The sequence below is a fragment of the Ambystoma mexicanum genome, chromosome 10, assembly GCF_040938575.1.
Source record: "Ambystoma mexicanum isolate Mex_15411 chromosome 10, UKY_AmexF1_1, whole genome shotgun sequence".
Classification (NCBI taxonomy): domain Eukaryota; kingdom Metazoa; phylum Chordata; class Amphibia; order Caudata; family Ambystomatidae; genus Ambystoma; species Ambystoma mexicanum.
In genome coordinates, this window is record NC_090932.1 from 1,024,982,194 (window position 1) to 1,025,005,996 (window position 23,803).

The window sequence follows — 23,803 nt, forward strand, 5'->3', positions numbered from 1 at the left end:
AAAGGATGGCTTCTTGGCAGAAGCCCGCCAAAAGGAGGAACAAAGGATCCCCAACCTGGGTTAGGAGTTTAGAGAAAGACACGAGAAAGAATTTATATTAAAGTTCTGGCAAATAAAACCTACCGGAGTAAAGTTAATGTAAAAATAAACCGGCGGTATGTTAGAGGCTGTCAGAAAAAGTGATCGCCTCGAACAATGGGAAAATCCCATAGGGAAATATTTGCGGTCGAATATTTACGGTAGTAACCACTGCCACCTGCCAGAAACTTTAGAGAGAGGGACTGTACGGTACCCCCTCGAAAATGAACATGGGGGAAAAACTATTAACCCTTTCCAGTACCTCCATAGTAAGATGGTTTGTACTGGTTTAGTTCATAAAAATTGACTAGTCAATTGGGCCTTTACATGCCCTGGGAGACAGTAGTCAGTCCCAGGGTATGGAGTCTATGTTTGGGGGTCGCTACGACACCCCTGTGTCACTGCACGGAGGGTGCTGTGTAACACATGTGAATAAAGATGGTTCCTATGGGGTTGAGAAAATCCCATAGGCATTAAACACGAAAATAGCCTAGAACACACATAGCAAAAATGCCTAAGAGTGGGGAAAAAGAGTCTCACTCTTAGCAGGAGAAAAGAAACAAACCCTTCAAACCAGCAAAGCTGCTGGGGGACTCTATAGGTAAGGGAAATTAGCCATAGAATGAGAACTCTCCCTAACACCCCCCCCCCCCCGCCCCCAGACTAAGGTACAGGAGGATCTAATCCACTCCTGGATGAGTATCTTACCTCTAGTTGGTTATAAGCATCCTAGAGAGACCATCAGCATTTTGGTGGTGACATCCTGACCTGTGCTCAATGGTAAAATCAAACCCTTGGAGGCAGATTGACCATTTTAGCAGTTTTGGGTTTTCCCCTTTCATTTGCATCAACCATCTCAAGGGTCTATTTGAATGATGAAAGTAGATCCATACAAGTATGGTCTAAACTTCTTCAAAGCCCACACAATGGCAAAACATTCTCTCTCAAAAGTTGCCCACCTTGTTTCAGGTTCCTTCAGTTTCCTACTGATGAAGCAAATGGGGTGCTCCCTACCTTTCTCATCCAGTTGACTGAGTACTGCACCTATACCTATATTGGAAGCATCTGTTTGTACAATGAAGGGTTGATGGTAGTCAGGAGCTCTGAGAACTGGAGCTTGACAAAGGGCTTTCTTCTGGCTTTCAAAGGCCCGATTGCACTCTTCATTCCATTTGATCGTTTTAGGGAATTTAGGAGAAGAGATGACATTCAGTGGAGAAGCTATGGACCCATAGTTCTCAATGAAATTCCTGTCGGACCCACTGAGGCCTAGGAAGGCTCTCACCTGGGTTTGAGTAGAAGGGGTTGTCCAATTTTGCACAGCTTCAATTTTGCTGAGCAAAGGCCTTATTTCACCACCTCCTACCTCATGCCCAAGGTAGACCACTTTACTCTAACCATTTTGGCATTTACTTGCCTCTATGGTCCGATGGGCCTGTTCAAGAGCCTGCAAAACATGTCACAGGTGGTCAACATGTTCTTCCCAAGTAGGGCTGAACACTGCAATGTCATCCAAGTATGCCATGCAGAAGTCCTCCATCCCATTCAGATCATGGTTAACCATCCTTTGTAATGTAGCAGGTGCATTCTTTAATGCAAAAGGCATAACCATAAACTGGTATAAGCCAACTGGGGTGGAGAATGCAGTTTTCTCCTTGGCATGGTCAGCCAGGGCTATTTGCCAATAGCCTGACGTGAGGTCAAATGTGCTGAGGAACTTGGCTGAACCAAGTCTATCCACCAGCTCATCAAAAGATGGGCATCAGTCTTAGTGACTGCATTTAGGGCTCTATAGTCCACACAGAATCTCAACTCCTTGTATCCTGCCTTTTGTACTAACACAACTGGGCTAGACCAAGGACTAGTAGAGGGCTCTATTACCCCGAGATCAAGCATCTTGTTGACCTCTCCTTTGATGTGGGTTCTTACATTTTCTAACATCCTGTAACCCCTGCTTTTGACAGGTAAACAGCCACCAGTATGGATATCATGCTGGCCCCAAGGGGTCAAGCCTGGTGCTAGAGAAAACAGAGGGGTAAATTGATTTAACAAAACTTTGCACTCCTCCTGTTGCTCAGGTGTCAGATTAGAAGAGAGATTAACTCCTTCTATTTTCTCATCTAAAGGTTTGCCTCTGAGGAGGTCAAGTAGAGGTTCACTCTCCTCCTCCTCTTGAGCTGAAGCTAGAAGCAAAGCTCCCAGTTCTGGTCTCGAGACATAAGCTTTTAGACGGTTGGTGTGAAAGACTCTAGGAGCCTCCTTAGGATTGCCTAAGTCCACCAGATAGTTCACCTCTCCAAGTTTTCCCACAACCTTGAAGGGCCCCATCCACTTGTCCTGCAAGGCCTTCTGCCTTGTTGGTACCATAACAAGAATTAGCTGGTCTTGAGCGAACTTGACCATGTTGGCCTTCTGGTCATGCCAATGCTTAACCTGAGCCTGACCTGCTTTCAAGTTATCACTTGCCTCAGCCATCATGTGTGACATTCTCCTCCAGAGTCCTATCACATAGTCAGTGACTCTGACTGGCGTGGGGGAAGGAGCACTCTCCAACCCCTCCTTCATCAGGGCCAATGGACCTCTGACCGGGTGGCCATAGAGAAGTTCAAAGGGACTGTATCCCACTCCCTCCTGAGGGACTTCTCTATATGCAAAGAGAAGGCCATGGCAGTAGAAGATCCCACTTTTTCTTAAGGGGGTCTTCTAAAGCTCCTATCATGCTCTTCATGGTTCTGTTGAACCTTTCTACCAACCCATTTGTCTGAGGGTGGTAGGCTGTTGAGAACTTGTAGGTAACTCTACAGTTTTTCCACATGGCCTTCATGTAGTGGGACATAAAATTGTACCCCCTGTCGGATATTACCTCCTTAGGAAACCCAACCCTGGTAAAAATACCAAAGAGGGCCTTAGCCACAGCCTGATCTGTAACAGTCCTCATAGGAATTGCTTCAGGGTACCTAGTATGGTCTACTACAACAAGTATAAACCTGTTGCCTGAAGAAGTTGGAGGATCAAGGGGACCAACAATGTCGATTCCTACCCTCTCAAATGGTACTCCACCACAGGGAGAGGCACTAAAGGTGCCACGTTCTTGGAGCCACTTTTACCAGAAGTTTGGCACGTGTGGCCAACTCTTGCAATACTTGTCTACCTCAGCCCCCATTTTAGGCCAATGCAAGTAGAGAGAGAGCCTTTCCTTGGTCTTCTTGAAATTCAAGTGACCAGCCAAAGGCCATCCATGGGCTAGTTGCAAGAATTGGAGTCTGTTCTCTTGGGGCAATACAAGTCTCTTGTAGTCTGCAGGGATTGACTCTGTTGGTTCACTATAGAAGAGGCCATCTTCCCAGTATAACCTATACTTCCCAGGCTCTTGCTCTTCAAGCTGAGAAGCTGCCTGGTGGTGAAGACCTTCCAGAGTTGTACATTCTCTTTGTCCCCTACTGAAGTATGCCCTGTTGGGGCCACCTTCTGCCAGTAAAGACTGCAGCTCAGGATAGTCCACAGGGTCAAGATCTCCAATGAGTTCCTGGCCTCCTGCTAGATCTGAATCTTCAGGCTCTTGTTCAACCACACAAGGTTTTACCTCGCTCTCAGCCTCAGCTGGAGTAGGAATCACAGGTGTGATTTTTGACAACCGATGAGATTTTGTTACGCTCACCTGGTATCCACAGGGACGCCACCCAGCCGGGTTACTCGCTGGTATGCTTCTCAGCTTTGCCCTGATGTGGTCTGCGGGGAAGGTGCTGCCTGGAAATACAGGAGGACTGTGTTCAAGACTGACCGACTGGGGTAAGTATCCTCCCTCCACCCTCGTATGATTTCAGTCCCTCTGGCGCCCTCTCCTCACCTTGTGGTACAATTAGGTGTGCTTTCTGTCCTGCCTTATTTGCAGGGGCGCGTCGTCTTTCATGGGCGAGTGCGGTCCAGTTACTTCACTGATGCCGGCCCGTTTGATATTGTTCAGGTAGGTCTTATTGCTGTTCTTTAGTTTTGTTGCTATTCTGCATGCCTTTCTTTGTTTAAAATGTCTTTTTTCTCCCTTAGGTATGCAGAGCTTCAGCGCGGCGAGCTGGCTTGGTTGAGCCCCGCTGGTAAATGATGGCGCATTAAGAGTGATGCGGTAAGTAAGCGCTATGCGCAGCGCTGCAAAGTCTTGCCTTTGCTAACCTGTGTTTTCCTTCCTTGTAGGTCGCATTGTTCTTCAGCGCGAGTGGAATTTTGGAGTGGTGCCAGCCGAGAGGCGACCAGCCAGGTAAGCCTTTTGAGCAGTTCGTAATTTGTAAATGTCTCTACTGCTTTCTTTAATGTTGCTTCTATCTTCCTCTTTCAGGTTGTTCTGTCCGGGAGGCGTGCAGATTTGAGGAAGCTGTTCTCAGTAGCTGCGAGTGTTTAAAGATGAAGACTGCAGGTAAGATGCTGCTGCTAATGATGCTCCTATTGTCTCCTTGCAGGTTCTGCTTCTCCGAGGTTCGAGGGAATAGCTGGACACGGTGAGCGTCATGTTGCAAGCTGCAAAGTAACGCGAAGCGTGTTGTCTTGCTCGGGTGTGGTTTAAATAGTCCCAACAAAATAGTCCAGGTAAAATACTCCCTAAGCTACCACACCCAAAACACTAGACCTCATATCTTGGTTCTTAGGAACCAAGCTATGTGGATGCCTCCATGTTGGCTGACAATACAATAAAGTAGTTCCCAAGCACATTGTTTTTCATGGTGTATAAGCCTGGCGCCATAGGTGCCAGGACTGGCCCCATGAGGGCTTTTGAAGAGGATGCCAGGCTCTAGAGGCCCGAGTCCTGACTCCACCTGGCCAATGGGTTTGCCAGAGGGGGTTTTGGGCAAAGGTCGTGACAGCACTCCCCCCTAAGGCCCCTCCCATGGTGTTCCTTCTGTCTGGCCCAGGTTTGGTTGGGAAGTTCCGATGGAATTTCCTGATTAGACGTGGTGTGTGGATATTCTCACTGGGCTCCCAGGATCTATCTTGTGGTCCAAATCCTTTCCAATCAACGAGATAATATAGCTTGGTCCTAGAGTATTTAGAGTCCAAGATATCTTTGACTTCGAATTCTGGTTCTCTGTCAACAAGTATGGGCTTAGGTGGTGTCCCAATCCGTGTGCAGGTGGCATTGGTTTCAGGAGGGACACATGGAATACTGGCTGGATGTGTAGATTAGGTGGTAAATCCAGTTTCACGGCTGCTGGGTTAATAATTGCCTTAATGGTATAGGGTCCTAAGAATCTGGGATGAAAGGTCCGGGTTCCCTTGATGGGTACGAATTTAGCGGCTAACCAAACTTTGTCTCCTACTTGATAATCAGGGGCCTTATTCCGGTGTTGGTTGGCGAATCTCTTTTGTTTTTCTTTGGCATGAATAAAGTATTCCTTTGCCCTTTTGAAAGCCTGAGTAATGGTTGTGTGTAGAGTTTTTACCGCTGGCATTTCTAAGCTGGCTGGAAGGTCTAGTTCAGAGGTACGTGGATGTCTGCCATAAAGGGTATAGAAGGGCGTTTTTCCCGTGCTTGAATGCAAAGAATTGTTATATGCATATTCGGCTATCCATAGTAGGTCTTTCCAATTCCTTTGTTCGTGGTGCAGCATGCACCGTAAATATTGCTCGAGCGTCTGATTGGTTCTCTTGGTTTGGCCGTCAGTTTGGGGATGGTGACTGGTAGATAGTCGAACATCGATCTGCGCCATTGCACAACATTTTTTCCAGAAGTTTGAAACAAACTGGCTGCCTCGATCAGAGACCAGAACCGAAGGGAAGCTATTCCGAGCTCCTTCCAAGTGGGGGTTGAATCTGCCATGTCATCCAGACATGTATTGCTGAGATCCTTTTTCCCATTCAGAACAGGGCATAATCTCATTTGACAAGTGTCAGTTGCAGCCACCAATTCAGAAGTCTATGCATTGAAGCAAAGATCTGAGAATGCTGAAACTGCTGTCTCCTCCTTAGCATACACTGCAAGGGATATGTTTTCATGGAGCTCATACAGGCGGCTGCACTTTTCAGTACAGAGCAGATCCACCAAGTTGTTACCTCTTAGTGAGGAGTATGTATCTGTCTTGGGGACATAATACAGAGCTCTAGTGTCCATACAGAATCCCGAGCTGGCTTTACCTGTATGTTTCTCTAGATCCTCAGAACTAGACTCTAGACAGCTAAAATGCTCAAACACTCCTTGTTTCAACACAGGGTAGACCTCACACCAACTGTCAGAACTTCTCTTCTGTTCTGAACCATCAGCACGCAAACCTGGTGGGGTTCACCAACTCACAGAATACAGCCTGGTTTACGCCAATCTGTTATCAGGGGTGTTATTGACAGCAAGGAGGGAGATTGCCTCAGCAAAATCTCCAGCTCATCCTGTTGATGTGGAGTCAGATAAGGAGACACTAGCTCATCCTCACTGAAGCCATTAGAAGGGCTGCTTTGGCACGGGGCAGGGAGACATACCGATTTCCATGGCTCCCATTCTGTAGCCATAAGCAGGGCTCCAATTCTATCTCTCAAGATAGGATCCTCCATACCATCCATAGGACGTTTATGGCAACCTGGACAGGCCCACCAAGGCCTTCTGAATAGTTTCTCTTGCCAAGCTATGAAACATGGCAAGGCCCAGACCACACCGTTTTTTCAGGGTTTTACTAAGTAAGTTTGATAAAAATAAGGTCCCACCTCCTTTTCTGGGGCTCACTGAATGCTCCCATCAAACTTAAGAGAGCTTAGACAAGTCTGTCTCTCAGACCATCTTCCTGTGGATGACAGTTGGGTGACATTTGACAGGCCACTTCACCCTCACAGTAGAGGACCTACCTTTGGGACTGTCATTCAGTAAGGCATCAATGACTGACTTGGCAGTCATTCTCTGTGGGCTGGCATTAAGGCATATGGTGTTGTGATCAGCAACCACCAATGGCAACTTACTGCCTGAGGTCTCCAGGGTCAAAGGGCTAAACAAAGTAGGCCTTGCCTCTGGTACAAATGAGTCCACTCCTAAAAGTAAGTGGTGCAGTAGAAGTGGTCTGTGGGGATTTTCTCTCTGTGTACTGCTTGTAGGAGTGGCCTGAGCTTGTGAATTGCTTAGAAGGACCTTAAACATAATTTCATCGCAGAATGTGGAGCGGATAAGTACTGCGGCAGAAGTGGTCTGTGGGTATTTTTCCTGTTTTTACTGCTTGGAGGAGTGGCCTGAGCTTGTGAACTGCCTAGAAGGACCTCAAAACATAATTTCACCACGGAACAGATAAGTGGTGCGGCAGAAGTGGTCTGTGGGTGCAGGTGGAGCAGCAGCAGAGAGTCCCCCAGCTTGACCACCCAGGTACTGTGGCACAGTAAGCACAGCAGTAATTACCTGTTAAACACTGACGTGACTATTTGACGTGTCGCTTCTGACCTCTGCAAACTCCTTGTAGCTCTCTGTAAATCCCCACTCCCTGCTTTTTTTTCTGAAGTAGTAGAGTACTCTGGATTTGACAACATCCGCAACCAGACAATACGGACAATACCAAGGCGACTGTGGGGCTCCGCCCTTTGAACCAGCGTATTGTTCATCCCTTGTTTACGAGCCGGGTGTTGGAGAGCAAAAGCCCTAAAGAGGAGAAAAACACTTGAGGTGCATGCAGCGACTGTGGGACAAGTGGTCCTTTGAGCCGGATGCACCTTTTTGTTTATGACTATGGTCATTGGACCACTCGCCTGTAATTCCCCCCCAAACGTTTACTGACTACTGTGGGCCAGATACTTGAGTTAATACGTTTTTCTGGTCTCTCTTGTTGGAGTCCATGGCTGTCCATACAGGACTGAGAAGCCAACTATGAGGAACATTTGTAAACCTGGTAGAACACAAAGAATTCCGGACCTTTTTGGTGCATAGGCCCAATTTGGAGGAAAGCGTTTTGGGGGCTAAAGCACAGGACTGCCCAACTGGGGAACACGTAATGGTAGCAGAATTGATGAACAACTTAGGGGATAAACGTACTTGCACACATGGTTCATAAATGTAGGTGGCTCAAACCATTGAGGAGATCCTATGTACAGGTGCACGCCCCAAACAAGGAAGGGAAAAGCCCACAACAGGGTTTAAAGGTTGTAGCTCATCACTGCATCCAGTCCTGCACCCCATTGCGGGTAAGACTATTAAGGACTTTTTGAAAGTACCAAACTTAAACATCAAGAATAAACTGGCGTGAGTTAAAACACTGGCAAGACTTGACAGGACTCATATGAATGAGATTCTCAACCTGAGCCTAATTGAGCACACAGCTCGATGTTTCATGAAGAAGGAAGAGGGTATGGGCACACTATCATTAACCACACATGAGACCCCTCAATCCATGGTTCACCGACCGAGCTAACCAACTTCATGGAAAATTAAGATAGGGAGGATTATCCAGTTAAAGTCCAAAGAAATTGCAACTCTAACGGGACAAGCAATATCCACCACACTCAGAGAGAGGTGGACGAACAAATAGTCTGACCTCTCCAATGTTATCTGCATTAAACATGGTCCAGAGATTGTTACACTCTACAACAACACATGGGACGAGGTAAGGGTGCACTCCATTTTGCTGGCAAACATTAATGAAAGAGTGGATGCACTCACTTTAACCCATCATCTGGCAGTACCAACTCACCGGGAAATAGATGAGTTGGGGGCGTGACCTCAAAAAGACTGCGCAAATCACCAGTCCATCATCATAACTGATGCGGATGAGGAGGAGGAATTGAATGGGCGTCTTTCTGAAGTGGTCTGTGAACCAGAGAATGTGGACCTTGGCGTTGGGGGAACCAGATAGGGTCTGTAGATTGAGCCAAAATCCTGAATCTGAGGACATTTAAAAGGCGAGATGGAAAGTAAACTAAGTGCGAGCAGAGATATGATATGATATGGTGGTTTATTTATAGAGCGCCTATACACAATGTATTTCAAAGCGCTTCATGACAAGGGAGGAAACAAGGGAAAATACAAAGCATTCTTACAGGCCATGAACAAAAGAATGTGAAATAACTATCATGCTCAGCCTAGTGACATTTCAGATAGAGCAAGTGCTAAAACACAGAAGGGAGGGAATGGAAACAGACAGGCGACTACCATGCTAGGCCTGACGACATTTCTGGTAGAGCCGGAGAATTATACGACATGAGGGAGAAGGGAGGAGAAATGAGGGAGAGGAGCAAAACAAGCGACTATCGTACTTGGCCTGACGTCATTTCATCTAGTGACCTTCTCAGCTCCAGGAACTGTTAGACCAATTCAGACCACCATAGAGGGGGCCATCTTGGACTCAAAAAGAACCCATGTGTGCACTTTGACCCTTTTAGGCTGCCTCGTGGTTCCCCTGAACAAAGGAAACCCCTAATACAAAATGGCAGAGAGTAGGCTACCATAAAGGTATGTTGGGGTACTAACACAGTATTCTGGCTTGCACCCCTGCTGTACCGAAAATTAAATTAAATATTGGCTGCCACCAGCCTACCCCCTAAAGTCCTATGAAGGGTTATCAAACCGGCCTAGGGCACGAAGGTGCTGCTTAATAAACACTTCTGGGAGCCTTAAAGGCCACCCAGGACCATATACTTTTAGGGAGTCAAAAAAGGATGTAGTGGCCGGGGAGGTCAGCAGAAGTCTTTATGGCCACCAAAATAAATTACAAAACTGAAAAGGCGGAACATTCTCCCATGACAACCTGCTAATAGGATTTCCACTGGACCGTGCAAATAAAAGGACTGGTGTTTTGGCCTAGGAGCATGTGAAAGGAATGTGCTGCTAGAGTGGGATCCTGCCTGCTCCATGGCCCCTTTTTAAAATCAATAATGCAGCTTTATCTTGCTCCCATTCCATCCGACCAAGGGCGCAATGTTCCATAAGGAGGAAAGGGGGCTAAAGACTTTCTGTAGTCACTATGGTGAGCAATTTTAACTTTTTCAGTCTGTGTGAACTTGGCTCCTATCTGGTAATTTTACTTTTACTTTGACTGGATAATATTCACTTTAGTATTCCATTGTACAATGGACTTGTTATATGTTTATGTACAGTTAGGAATCATTCACCAAGGATATCGTCTCCCCATTGGCTTCATGAACAGATCAGGTGTTGTCCAGTGTACACTTACAGAAGAGGACACTGTTGTGTGATGTAGGATGGCAGGACTATTGTGTGGTAGTGTCTATCTTTGCATCACTGGCACCTTATAGGTGGTCTGTAGCCTGGTGCATTGACTTTTAAAAATGGCAGTGGCAGGCTTTACTGGGTCATATGGTGTTAGGCAGAAACCTGTGCAGTTCCCTCTGGGACCACTGCAAAAGATTTAAGACTACAGGTGTTTGGCAGTAAACCCACTTGGTAGCAGTCTGTACCACACAGATTCACTTGGTAGCTGTAGCTGAGCAGTCAGCCTTCCCTCAAGAAGAGTTAGGCAGTATGCAGAGTATTCACAATAGGTCAAAAGAGCACAGTAGAACAAGTAAACACTGACCAGAGCTTGGTGTAAAAGAGATATCATTATTTATTTAAAACCACATCCAGTAAAACACACAGGCACTTATGTTAAGCAGTTCAAAAACACGGTCACTAAAAGATATACACTCCCTTAAAAGAATATTAGACAATTCTTAAGTAAAGCCCCACTTATTTTCAGACAGCGGTGAGCGCTTAACGCAGATGGCACTCCAATAATTTGTTATAAAAAGGGAGAGAAAAGCAGAGTATAATTTGAAACCGATCCCAACACTTTCACAAGAACACAACAATAGAGGAAGGCAAAGTAAAACCGGGAAGTTAGAGTTCAGAAGGCCGGATCCACTTTAAGAGGATCAGAACGAAATGTGTCCAAGGTCACACAGTTGCAGTGCACAAAAGTCTTGAAAGGGTTCAAAAAAAAGAGTTGGACCAAAGAAAGGGACCAATTAGATGGTCAGCCCAGAAGGTTAAGGGATTATTATTACCTTGTAGCAATCTTTAGAAAGGGAGGCCTGGCGGACACGGTACCTTAAAGTGGTGAGAATACTCCAGCGGGGGCAGTTGTTCCTGGCAGCGGATGCAAGTCGGTGCTTCGTCCGGGGGAAGAGAGGATCTCGTCGGGGAGGAAGACAAGAGTCCGTTGCACTGCCAGGGAAGAAACCAGCCGCGGAGTTCTCAGGTAAAAGGGGCGGTCCTTTTATTCGCGGCCCAGTGGTAAGTGGCTATCCGGTTGCCGGGTTGCTTGGCACGGGCAATTCGACCAGAAGACGTCCTGGGATGCGAGGAAAAGAAGGTAAACTGGTTGTGCCCACCAGTCAGGGCAAGAAGCCTCTCCAGCCGGGAGATCTTCTCTGTCGTCGGGAAGTGGTGAGTCGGTTCCGCAGGGCTCCACCGGTGGTGTCGTCGTGGTAGGTCGGCTCAGCTTCTCCCTCGTCGGATTCTCAGGTCCTGTGGCGACTTCTGAAGTTCCAGTCCCCAAAGCCCCGCTTTTATGCAGCACACTCCCATTCACTCAGCCTAGCTGTCAATCAAACATGCTAAGTGGTGAGCCGGCCGGCTCACCACTTGGGCCAATCACACAAGAGTGCGACTTGAGTTACCAAGGTAACTCAGTCCAGGGTGCCTAAACCCCCTCCCACACCCCCTGTGGTACTCAGAGTGGCACCACTTTTGGAGGCTTCTGTGGAGAAGGCCGCCAAAAAGTGGAACAAAGGGCTCGACTTGGGTTGGAGTCACAGAAGAGAACACAAACGCCATTTTAGAATCGAGTCCTGGCAAAAAATACCAACCGGCGAATTAATATTAATTAAATAAACCGGTGGTATGTTCAAGGCTATGAGAATTAAATAATTAAAGTTGGTAGCCTCGAACAATGGGAAAATCCCATAGGGATATTTTTCGTGGTCGAATATAAAAAGTAGTATCCACTGCCACCAGCCAACACTCGATCAGGGGGGACGGAGACTAACAGACCCCGGGGCAATCGAATTGCCCTGACCAGTACGTCCACAATATGATGGTTTGTACCGGTTTCTGTTAATAATTTGGGACTAGTAAAGCCAATGGTGACTTTACATGCCCTGGGAGACAGTAGTCAGTCCAGGGTATGGAGTCTATGGTGGGGTGTCACTATGACACCCCTGTGTCACTGTACGGAGGGTGCTGTGTAACACAAATAGTAAAACACATGAGACCCTATGGAGTAAAGGACCCCATAGCCCATAAAACACATTAACGGTCAAAGGAACACCATAAATCATGTCCAAGAGTGGGAGAAAAAGAGTATCACTCTTGGCAGGAGATAAAAACAAACTCCAGAAATCCAGCAAAGCTGCTGGGGGACTCACTAGGTTAGGAAATTCAGCCTAAAGAGATAATTCTCCCTAACATATGGGTTTAGCGAGAATAGACTGTGTGCGTGATATCAGTAAAGGTACAGTACCTTGTATTTGCTGAACAGTACAGCTTGCAGAACCTATACCATCATCTCAAAGGATTCATACTGTATGGTAGATTTATCTATTTTAGGCCTCACCTGCACTTCCTGACACCCTTCAGGATTTGTGAGACAGTTTCATCCTACACCTCTTACGTGATGCCCCAAGTCATTCTGATTTTCTTGGCCTGGTTTGCCCATTTTCTCTCTTGTGAGCCCTCATCCGGGAGATAAACACCATTATTGCCCCTGAGAGCCCCTGGAGCCCCAACCGTTAGTCAGTGTTTTCTGTGCTAGTAAGGTTAGTGGCAGCCGTTGTTTGATTCTAGTTGGTTACAGGCAACTGTACCCCAGAGGTGTCCCTTTAGGGAACCCCTGTGTCTATACAATGAAGTGTTAACAGCCAAAACATTTCTTAAACAGAGCAATATAGGTGTTGCCATATATGTTCATGGCTACTGCCTGCCTCATAGGACAAGGGTTTTATTTCCAGAAATAAATATGATCTGTTTGTGAATGCTCTCTGATTCAAGCGTGGCATATCCCCAGTGATTTGAGTAACCCTCTCACTCCCCTATTTCCTAAATAGCCTGACAGCTTGAACTAACAAGTAACAAGTCAAGAATCATGAGAAAGCTATGCCAGCCGATGCCTGTAGATTCTGGACCTCTTCGAGCAAGCATAGGGAACTGACGAGGACGTCCCTTGACACACCATACAAAGCTGAGTCTCAACCCCTCAGATAATCTGCCCCCCTTAAAGCCATGCTGCGTATCCCATGCAAAGTCCTGATTGGATGCAGAAGGCACAGAGAGCACCGACAGTCAGAGGCCAGTGGTTGCTAACCGAGACCAAGAAACAAAAGAAACCTAAAACATTTCTGGTCTCAGACTCGGATCACCTGTATTGCCTCTCCTGGACACAGTGTGCTTCACCATGTTTCTGGGCTGCATTGTCAGCAATCCCAAGAGCTGCACCATCCTCCAGCTTTATCATTTCCACTTTTCAGTCAGCAGTGTCACCAGCAGCCACACAGATGTCCTTCTTGCTTGAGGATGGACATTTGGAACATAGACTGTTCTGCTGTTGACCTCTAACCTTGCAATGACCTGAAAAATTGCTGAAGACAACCAAACTGTCAGGACCTGAATTCTTGGCTTGCCTTCTGAAAGGCACCAAAATGATTCAGATGCTAAGACCTCTCTTCACTTTATTTGATTGCCTTCCCTTCGGCCTCGTGTGGTTTCCATTGCCGTTTGTCCTGCATTGTTGCATTTTCCTGGCTACAGTATTCTAGACGTGGATTATGTACCTAGGTGCTGCTCTACCTCTTGTTGGCCAGTTCTGAAGTTTGTGTTATTCTGTGGCCATAACCTTTTCTTCCATACAAAGCATTTGCCTCTGAATTTATGTATTATTTCAAGAAGTCTGTTCTTCTAATGTTTTTCTCGCAAATTCTCAGGATGTGGAATTGCTATGGGTTGTTGACTGCACCTTTATTAAGATAATTCTGTTTCAGCATTTCTTCTGCCTTTTCCATCTCTGCATTATTGAAGTCTGGAAGCTTTCTTATTTGGTATTTATTGATTTAAAGTTTGTTATATACATTCCACTCTGCACTTCATTGTTTTTAAGACTAGGTTGGAAATTGAAAAAGGTGAGGACTCAAACTGGCAATGATATATTTAATAATAATAAAAGTAATCTCTTTATCGGGCTTAATTACAGATTGCCCACATTATTAAGCACTGTAATGTTAACCAATGTCATTATTACCCAATGTATTTATTTTTTTAGGTCAAATTTTTTTATTTTCATAACAAATAAGAACCAAATATAGAATATAGCATTAATCTATGAAACCCGCACATAGTCAATCAAAGTCAAAACATATTAAATAATTCATCACAAACTAGTTCTAAATATCATATATAAGAGAAAGAATAGAGGTGCATGAAGGGGAGAAAAGAACAAGAAAAGGAAGAAAGGAAAAAGAAAGAAAACATTGAAGCCAAGGACTGAGAATTACATTTGCAATAAACTATGCAACAGACACAAGAATATTACAACATCATTGCATAAAACAATAAGTAATTATACATAACAGTAATATTCAAAGCTAGGGTTGTATTATTCCTGAATTAAAGTTCAGATTCATCCTTGGACATCAAGGAAACAGCTCCAAATGTCCCAAAATTTGTCAATTTCATCTGTGTTTTTGTAAATGGCTTTTTCATACGTCGAAACAGTAAGCAGCTCCTCCACCCACTCATCAATATTAAAAGAATTAGTTGATTTCCAGGACCTCAATATACATTTTTTTGCAATCATGCATGCGCGCAGTAACCAAATTTTCCTGCCAAAGACAATTTCATCCAGCAAAGAAACATCGCCTAGAATTAATAAAGAAGCATTCATGGGAATCGCAACGTTTAAGACTAAACTTAATCTTTCACAAACCCTTTCCCAGAACTGCATTGTTTTGAGACAAGACCAAATCAAGTGACTGAGGGAACCTCTTGAGCACTTACACTTCCAACAGAGATTGTTGTCCAAAAGTTGCCTTCTGAACAACTTCTCCGGTGTCAAATAGGCCCAAAATAGTAATTTTGTTTGAGAAGCTCTGAGGCCCCAATCCAAACTCGCCAGACAAGTGTTTTCACAGCACCTCTGCCAACATCTCAAGCCAACATCCTCCCCCAATTCCTCTGCCCAAATTGCTGGTAATCTCGGATCTCCTTTTCGATTAGCTTTTATAATTCCGTACATGGTAGAAGCAAGGTGTGATGCACTTGAGCATATCTCTAGAGCTGCCCGGGCGGTATTCTAAATATTCAATTATGGCACCTCAACACAAGCCGAAATAATAATCTTCAGTTTCCTATATTCAGCAAACGAGCAGTCTGCCATTTCATATATCTGGCCAAGTTTAGTGTATGGTATTCAAGTGCCTCATTCAAACAAATCTTTAAAGTATTTTATACCAGCCACAAACCATTGTGTCCAAAAGAGGGTTTTACCCTGGTATTTCAATGCTGGGTTATTCCATATGGAGGCATCCGGGTGCAAATAGGGATCAGCACTCATACGACTTGAGAGCTCACACCAGCAGTCTGGCAAGAATGAAGTGAGTGCGCTGGTCTTTTTTGATTTACATCTCTTAGTAGTTAGCAGGGCTTTAGGGTCTAAACTGCACCACACTCCCATGATAAGAATTCAGATTGGTCAGACTGTTCATTGTTAGAGTCAGCAACCCTGCACAAGTGGCGAGTGGAGAATGATAAATGGTAGTCTAGGAAGTTGGGCAAGTTCATTCCCCCCAATTTTAAAGGCAATTGCGAGCCTTGGAGGTTTCCCATTCCAAATAAGGTTTTGCATAATTCTATTGACCTCTTTGAAAGTGCTTCTTGGTATCTTAGTAGGGAGCATGGATAAGATGTATTTTATCCGAGGTGCCAGATTCATTTTTCTAGAGTTTATTCTGCCCCAGGTTGACAACTTCAAAAGACCCCACCTTTCCAAATCTGATTTGAGTTTCGGGAGGATCCATACAAAATGTATGGTTGGTAACTTCACTATATCCGCTCCAATCCAAATGCCAAGATATTTCATCTTTTCTGCACTCCATCTAAATTGAAATTGAGCACATGCATGCCGTTGACACAGGTTATTGATCGGTAGGATTTCGGATTTACTCCAATTAATCGTATAGCCTGATATTGTGGAGAAATAATGAATATCTTGCATCAAGTAAGAAATACCAATAGCAGGGTCCTGAAGGGCGAACAATAAATTGTCCGCGTACATCCAAATCAAGTTATTCCGGCCATTTCCAATTATAGGTTGAAGGTTTTTATCCGCTCGTAAGCATACCGCAAGTGGCTCCATAGACAAAATGAACAGGAGAGGTGAGAGCGGGCAGCCCTGTCTTGTACCTCGATGAAGTCCAAAAGTATCAGAAATAAGTCCATTCGTCAGCACACTTGCAGAGGGGTTGTTATATAATAGCTTAACCCAGCATTGGAAATCTTGCCCAAAGTTCATTTTTTCCAGGCACGTGAACAAAAATTCCCACTCCACACGATCAAATGCCTTTTCAGCTTCTAGTGAGATGACTGCATTGGCAACAGGCTCATTGCGTCCCTTCTCAATGGTCAACAGGAAGCGTCTCATGTTGTCCGCCACCGCTCTGCCATTACCTGCTTATTACCCAACCTTTGCTGACCTTGGACGGATGAGAGCTGAGTCGGCCCTCCTGCGATCCAAAGCTGTGTTCTACAGACTGAATGCAGATGTCTGGGATGAGCGCTTAACTTGCTGAGCTAGTTTTATGCCATTTGTGCTTATCGTTAATAATAATAATACTTACTTGTCATTGACGTTTTTGTTGTCTTCTCTTTGTGGAGGATTTAACAAGTGTTTTAGCTTTGTCTTCATTATGTAACATCCTGATGGGTGCCTTTTTATTTTTCTCCACAGTACCTTGTTGATTGCGATGAAGTGATCTTTATGAAAGAGGGCTGTGTCACAGAGAGGGGAACGCATGAAGGGCTAATGAACTTGAATGGTGACTATTCTGCCATTTTTAACAACTTGCAACTCGGAGAGACCCCACACATTGAGGTGAGCATGGTTTGTTGCTGTATTTTTTTTCTACGCTGCCCACTTCACACCAAGAGCAAGGTGTTGTTTTTTATTTCACAAATGTACAAAGATAAGCTAGTTTTGTCCTTGCACTCTTGTAATTAAAAATGTCATGTTACAAAGTCACCTAGTTGTTGCCCATTGAGGGAGGCTGGAGAATTTCCAGGGAAGAGGAAGCGGCCCTTTATGTGACATAAACTCTGGAGGTAGGACATGGAGGATTCACCCACAGCTCCCACCATTCTTCCTTGAGTGCCTAAGAGTACAGTCATTGCTAAGCATAGAGAGAATCCCAAAGGTCATCCCAGGGGAAAAGTGGGTTTTCAAACATAAAGGGGAGTAAGCTTCTCCATTGTGGGGTCTAGCATGGATTCACATGCTCATGAATATTGCTTGTCATCAGACCGGGAAGCCTCACTAAAAGAAAAAATTGTTTCACTTACAAACTGTATTTCTTCTCTAAACCAATCACTGTACTCTGGGTAATACTGCTTCCAGCCAATGACTGCCCTCTTCCTAAGCCCCTCCCCTGGCAGCCATCTTCAGGTTTCTACCGCACGTTCAAGTGCTGGAAGTTCTTGTGTTTTGTTCCGTGAGCTATTCTATGTTTTTTGCCTTTTTCGATAAAAAGGTCCTATTTTTGTCACAGAGCCTGAGTGCTCTTTCTCTCCATCAGCCGACAAGCGGGTATCTGTTTGTCAGTGAGTTTCAGCACCCCTCAAGGGCAAGAATCGTTGTAGTTTCATCGAAGATTCCAGAAGGCCATCGGGGCTGTTCCGCACTCTGGACCATGTCGGAAGAGAAGAAAGAGTGAAGCTCCCTTTTCAAGGTCTGCTCCAGCTGCAGACTGCGGAACATGTTTGTAGAGGTCAGTGCCTCTACTGTCTCCATCCAGACCACAGGGAAGTGTATTGGGAAATCTGCCTCGGGTTCTCCAAGCGAACTATGAAGGATTGTCACAGTAGATTGGCGGCGTGGCTCAGCGCTCAGGCCGCTAGCCCTTGCGCCAAGCAGGGGCATGCCTCAGCCAGGACTGGCCGGTCCAAGGAGCGGGATGCGATCTGTCCGTGGGGGCCCAAGACCGAGTCCAAGCACCGCAAGTACGTTTCCGTCGGGGTCGCTGCGCAAGCAGGTCCCGTGATGGGCAGGGTGCGTTCATCTTCACCATCTGCCTCCATCTCCAGGCATCGCTCTAAAAGGGAATCGGCTAACCTGGCGAAGCTGCAGGAAAAGCCAGAGAAGACGAAGGTGCTAGAAAGGTGACCGACCTGCCCCAGGAGGCACAGGCGGTCCAGGTGAAGTCGTCTTCAATGATCGAGTTGGTGGTGGCTGCCCTCTCGAAGGTCAAAGAGGCTGACCCAATTAATGTAGCCCCAGTGGTGCCCAGAGTATCCCTACCCCCGAGGCGGGAGGGGCCTCAGCCATGCCGGTGCAGAAGACATCAGAAAAAAGGATGCCATCCCTAAGCCCGAACCCCACCCCCAGGATGCAAAAAAGGAGGGGGTGAGGCCTCAGGACAGGGTGCACTCCAGGGCACAGGTATTTCTTCCTCCAACAAGGAGGACCAGGTGTCCATACACACAATCCAGGAGGACTTGGGGGACGACGGTGGAAATGCCAACGACGGTTCAGGGCTCAGTAGGCCTACCACTCCGACCCCGCCGACAGATATATCGTTGGACATCCTTTCGACCCTACACACCTTGGTGTCAGATATTCAGAAAAGGATGCCGATGACTCTGGCCCCGGTGGCCCCCGGATCAACCTCTGGCAAAAAAGAGGAAGCGGCACCCTATGCCACTGCATCAACCTCCACACAAGCGCCACGTGCCTTCCTCCCTTAGGGACCCAGACAGGGGGACAGACACGGCCACGGCGACTACGGACGATTACATTGCCACGGCGGCCAGTCCGCCACAGCCCAGGGTTTCGCCTCCAGATGAGATGGGGTCGTTCCATGCCATTGTCGCCAGAGCGTCCAAACTCTTCCAACTGATGCCAGAAGAGACCAAGAAGGAAGGTTTCCTCTACCAATGGCGGGAGGCCAAGAGGAAGACCATCATTGTGGTGCCTCTCCTGGATGATGTTTGGGAGGAGGGCGTAGCTTTGATGAGGATTCCAGCAACAGCCCGGGCCAAGAGGGATAGGCTGGAGAAAAAGTACCGGGTGCCGGAGTCTGCACCCAAGTGCCTACGATCGCAGCCTTCCCCGACTCAGTGGTTTCGGCGGCAGCGAGGAAGAAGTCGTCCAACACTTCATCTTCATCCCCCGTTCCTCCGAATAGCGAGGGGATGAAGTTAGATGCCATGGGAAGAAAGGTGATCTACTCTGCAGCATCAACAGTCAAGGCAGCCAACACACTTGCAATCCTGGCCAGCTACAGCAGGGAACTGTGGTATATTCTGGAGTTCCTGCCCAACGACAAGCGAGTCGAAGCGATCTCCATCCGCCAGGAAGGGGAGGTGGCATCGGACCATGCCATCACAGTGGCCCTGGACATCGCGGACACAGGGTTCTAGCAGATGGGGGAACAGTGTCTGCCTCTGTCGTCGTGGCTGGCTGAAAGCCACCAACCTCCGCCAGGAGGTCCAAACGAGGGTGCTGTACATGCCCTTCGATGGTGACAACCTCTTTGGGAAGGGCGTCGACGAGTTTTTGTAGGCCATTAAGACGGACACAGAGACTCCCGTGCCCTGGGCACTCTTCAGCAACGCTGCTCTTCCTAACGCGCCTCCGGCGGGAAGTCTGGCAGATTGTCAAAAGGTTTCGGCAGAGGGTCCTCTTTGTACCGTCAACCCTCCCGGTCCATGACCCAGGAGGCCTACAGAGGCCGTTCCAAGGCTTTCGGTGGAGGTGGCCAACATTGTCATCGCCCCCAAGGTGGCACGCAGGCCCCGAAGCGAGACTGAACCAGCCAGGACTTCGGGCCCCCATCCATGCACCCCAGTGGGAGGCGGGCTGGCAGGCTTTGTCAGCGAGTGGAAGAATATCTCCACCGACTGATGGGTGCTAGCAGCTCTCGCCCACTGACACACTTTAGAGTTCCTTAAAAAATGTCAGTGGATACCTCCGGTAGCCCCGCAGGAGCAGCACATCCCTCAGCTCCTGCAGGAAGTACGGGCCATGATAAGAAAAGGGGCGATAGAACTGGTTCCAAAGCGACTAAGGAGTCTATTCCAGATACTTCTTGGTAAGGAAGAAGACCGGGGATTGGAGGCCCATTCTAGTGTGCAGCATCTCAACAAATAGCTCAAGTCCCAAAAATTCTGGATGATCACGTTGCAGCACATGGTCTGCCAACTGGAGGAAGGAGACTTCTTAACGTTGCTGGATCTGGAGAACGCATACTTCCGCGTCCCCATTCACGAGAAGCATTGAATGTTCCTGTGCTTTGTGGTACAGGGAAGACACTACTAATTCAAGGCCCTCCCCTACAGACTAAAGTCGGCGCCTAGGGTGTTTAAGAAATTCCTGGCGCCAGTGGCGGCCCATCTACGTCTCCAAGGAATACACGTGTAACCGTACCTCGACGACTGGCTCATCCGGGCAAAGTCAAGCGACATGGCCGTAGACCACAGGGATGCGACCGTCCAGCTGCTGACGGATCTGGGGTTCTCTGTCAACTATCCAAAGTCCTGCTTTATACCATTGCAGAACACTCAGTTGCTGGGGGCCAGGCTCAACACGGTCTTCTGCCTGGCGGCTCCCTCGGAAGAGAGCATAGCGGCCCTGCTGGGCAAGGTGAAACGGCTATTGGCACTGAAGACCACCAAGGTGCGGACTATCAAGTCGCTGCTCGGCATGATGCCGTCGTGCATCTACCTGATCCGGCTCTGCAGGTTGCAGATGCGACCCCTTCAGGAGTTCCTGGACGCTCGCTGGATCCAAGTGTCCGGAAGCTTCGCAGACAAGATTGCTCTCGATGAGGAGTTCTGTCGAGGGATAAGGTGGTAGGGCGTACGCTCCAACATCGCCAGGGGCACAGTATTTCAGAGCCCCCATACCAGAAGACAGTCACCACGGACGCTTCCCTGGCAGGTTGGGGAGCCGACACCAGACGTCTCCACGCCAGAGGTCTGTGGCTGTGGCATCAATATCCTAGAGCTGCAGGCAGTGTTCTGGGCACTCAAGTCATTGCTTCCGTCCCTCAAGGGCAAAGTGGTGAGGATCTTCACAGACAACAACACCACAATGTTCTACATCAGGAAGCATGGCGGCACCCGATCCTCTGTGCTCTCCAGAGAGGCGCAGGTCTTGTGGCACTGGGCCGTCGCCCAAGAGATGTTCCTCATCCCCTTTTACCTGGTGGAAGTCAAGAACACCATTGCTGACTCCCTCTCAGCAGGGAGCTGCGCTGTTGCCATGAGTGGGAACTTCAACATGATCAGGTGGACTGCATGTTCCTCAAGTGGGGGAGACCCCAGATCGATCTGTTTGCGACAGTGACAAACTCCAAATGCAGAAATTCGCCAGCAGGTTTCACCAGCTGAGGAGCATGGGGGATGCGTTCTCCTTCCCGTGGGAAGGCCTATTCCTATACGCGTTCCCTCCGTTGCCTCTCTTGCTGCGAGTCATCAATCAACTCAAACGGTGCCGATGCAGGATAATCCTCGTCACCCCGGCATGGCCGAGGCAGATTTGGTACCCGGACCTTCTCAGCCTGTCGTCACCTCTGGTCAAGCTGCCAATGGTCACGGATCTGTTCACAAGAAAAGGCAGCGCAATCCTGTATCATGACCCAGGATCGCTTAACCTGAGGGCTTGGCTCCTGCAGCCCTAGAGTTCAGAGGGTACGAGTTGCCAGCGGACTGCAGGGAGGTCCTTGCCAGGGCCAGTGCATCATTGTCTAAGCACAAGTGGAAGCATTTCATGATGTGGTGCCGGGCGCAGATTAACCCTCTCAGGGTCACGGCCCTGCAGATTCTTCCATACTTGTTGTCCTTGGCCAAGGCGGGGCTGGCACACACCTCTATCAAGGTGCATCTGGCAGCTATCTCCTGCTACACCAGGTCTCCAGGACTATCTTCTCTTTGGTCCAACCATCTCGTCAAGGAGTTCCTCAAAGGATTTACTGCTACGCCCCGTTCCCTTTCCTCCATACTGTATGGGCGTCCCTCGCTACGGACAGGAGATGGAACCTTTTTCACCAGAAAAATCATCTTTCCCTTTAAATTAAGATGCGGATGAGGCCGTGGCCCTTGGAGCATGTGCTCACCTGACCCCACCCACCAGCGCCACTCTCCAGTCTTCCCTTCCGCATCGACGGGAACGGACCACTTTCACCAGCGATCCTGGGTTAGGCCTCTGGCCTAGTAATTCTATGTACTCTTCCCCGGAGAAGTACTTTTGTCTTCTTTTTCTTCTCTTTCAATCAGGTACCGCTCTGTCCTCTGGCGCCACCCTCCTCCCCGGCGCATGTCGACGACGGCGGGCTTCAGCAGGTGTCCAACCTGCAACAGTGTCAATCCCCTTGATTTCCTCCCCAGAATCACTGACCTCCTCTTGCACCTCACGTGAAGTACTGGTATACAAGCTGTTCCTCACCAAGCGTCTTCGGGATCGGTAGTGCTTCTTTTTTTTAAGGAGGTAGGGCCTACCCCGAAAGGAAGCCACAGTGGCTGCCTTTCAGCTGCAGACTTCTGGCCTCTCTCCCGAGATGGACGAAGTGGGGAAAAAGTCTCACATAGGCATACAAAAAACCAATATAGAGGCAGACTTGCTGCGTGGTGTGGTCTTCAATGTCTCCTGTGATAGATTTGTCACAGCACTGAGTGGTTCCGCTGGAAGGTAGGCTCGAGTTGGAGCCGAGTAGATCTCCTATAAAAGGTAATGCCGGTGTCAAGGGAGGTCAGGGTAGAAGCCAGGAGGCCTGCGCGAGGGGGCGAGCGAGGAGCCAGAGAGATCACTGTGCAAAAACAGGGAAAGCGAAAAAGAAAACGGGAAGCAGAGAAGGGAAGCCTAGAGAGGGCGAGCAGAAAGGAAGCAGAGGACCCGTGGCAAGCGGCTAAGGAGAGAGAGATAAAGGAACAGAGAAGAGAACCGAGCACTGTGGAGGCTAGTGCGGGGAATGACTGGCGAGAGCCAGGGAGAAAGACAGCAAGGAAAGAGTGTGCAGAGTAAGGAACAAAGTGGAAAACACTAGCGAAGTGAACCGCAAGTGACAGGGGAAAAAGCACACTGCGGTTGCAACGCGCCAACTGCTGGGGGAGTGAGGACTATGAGCCTCCCGGCAGCAGCTATCTTGGAAAACATCTAGACCGTTAGTGCAAGCATGGGGAATGGCGTGGTGGAACATTTCAATGGCCGCCCAACCTCCATTGATACCATAAGTGCCAATGACCCGGGCGTATGACAGTAGCCTATCCCTGGGGCTACCAGGTTTCCCCGGATGGGCCCAGTGGAATCTGTTAACCTACGCTGGGGTATGAACAAAGGATACAGGTTCCCAGGAGTCCTCAGAGTGGGGGTAACCCTTCCAGCTAACCAGATACTCCAGGCGACCCTGATGGTAGCGTGAAGCGCAAATTCCGCCAATGGGTCGCTCTTGGCGAGTCTTTTTCGAGGGATGGGACAGTGGGACAGATCTCGGATAGCAGGTTTATGGAGAGAAGAATGGAAGACAGGATGTATGCGACTGAGAGTCGGGGGTAATCTAAGCCGACAGTCAACCGGATTGATCTTGG

The 23,803-nt window shown here is 47.9% G+C and overlaps 1 protein-coding gene across 6 annotated transcripts in view; it reads left to right on the forward strand.

Annotated features, from left to right (window-relative positions):
• The window catches only part of ABCC5 (ATP binding cassette subfamily C member 5), a 2,124,586-nt gene that overhangs the window by 1,010,070 nt on the left and 1,090,713 nt on the right, over window positions 1-23,803 (forward strand). For all 6 annotated transcript variants that reach the window (XM_069618835.1, XM_069618837.1, XM_069618838.1 and 3 more), the window contains one exon: window positions 16,956-17,099. In XM_069618835.1, coding sequence (XP_069474936.1) covers window positions 16,956-17,099 — 144 coding nt within the window. The remainder of the gene's footprint in view (window positions 1-16,955; window positions 17,100-23,803) is intronic.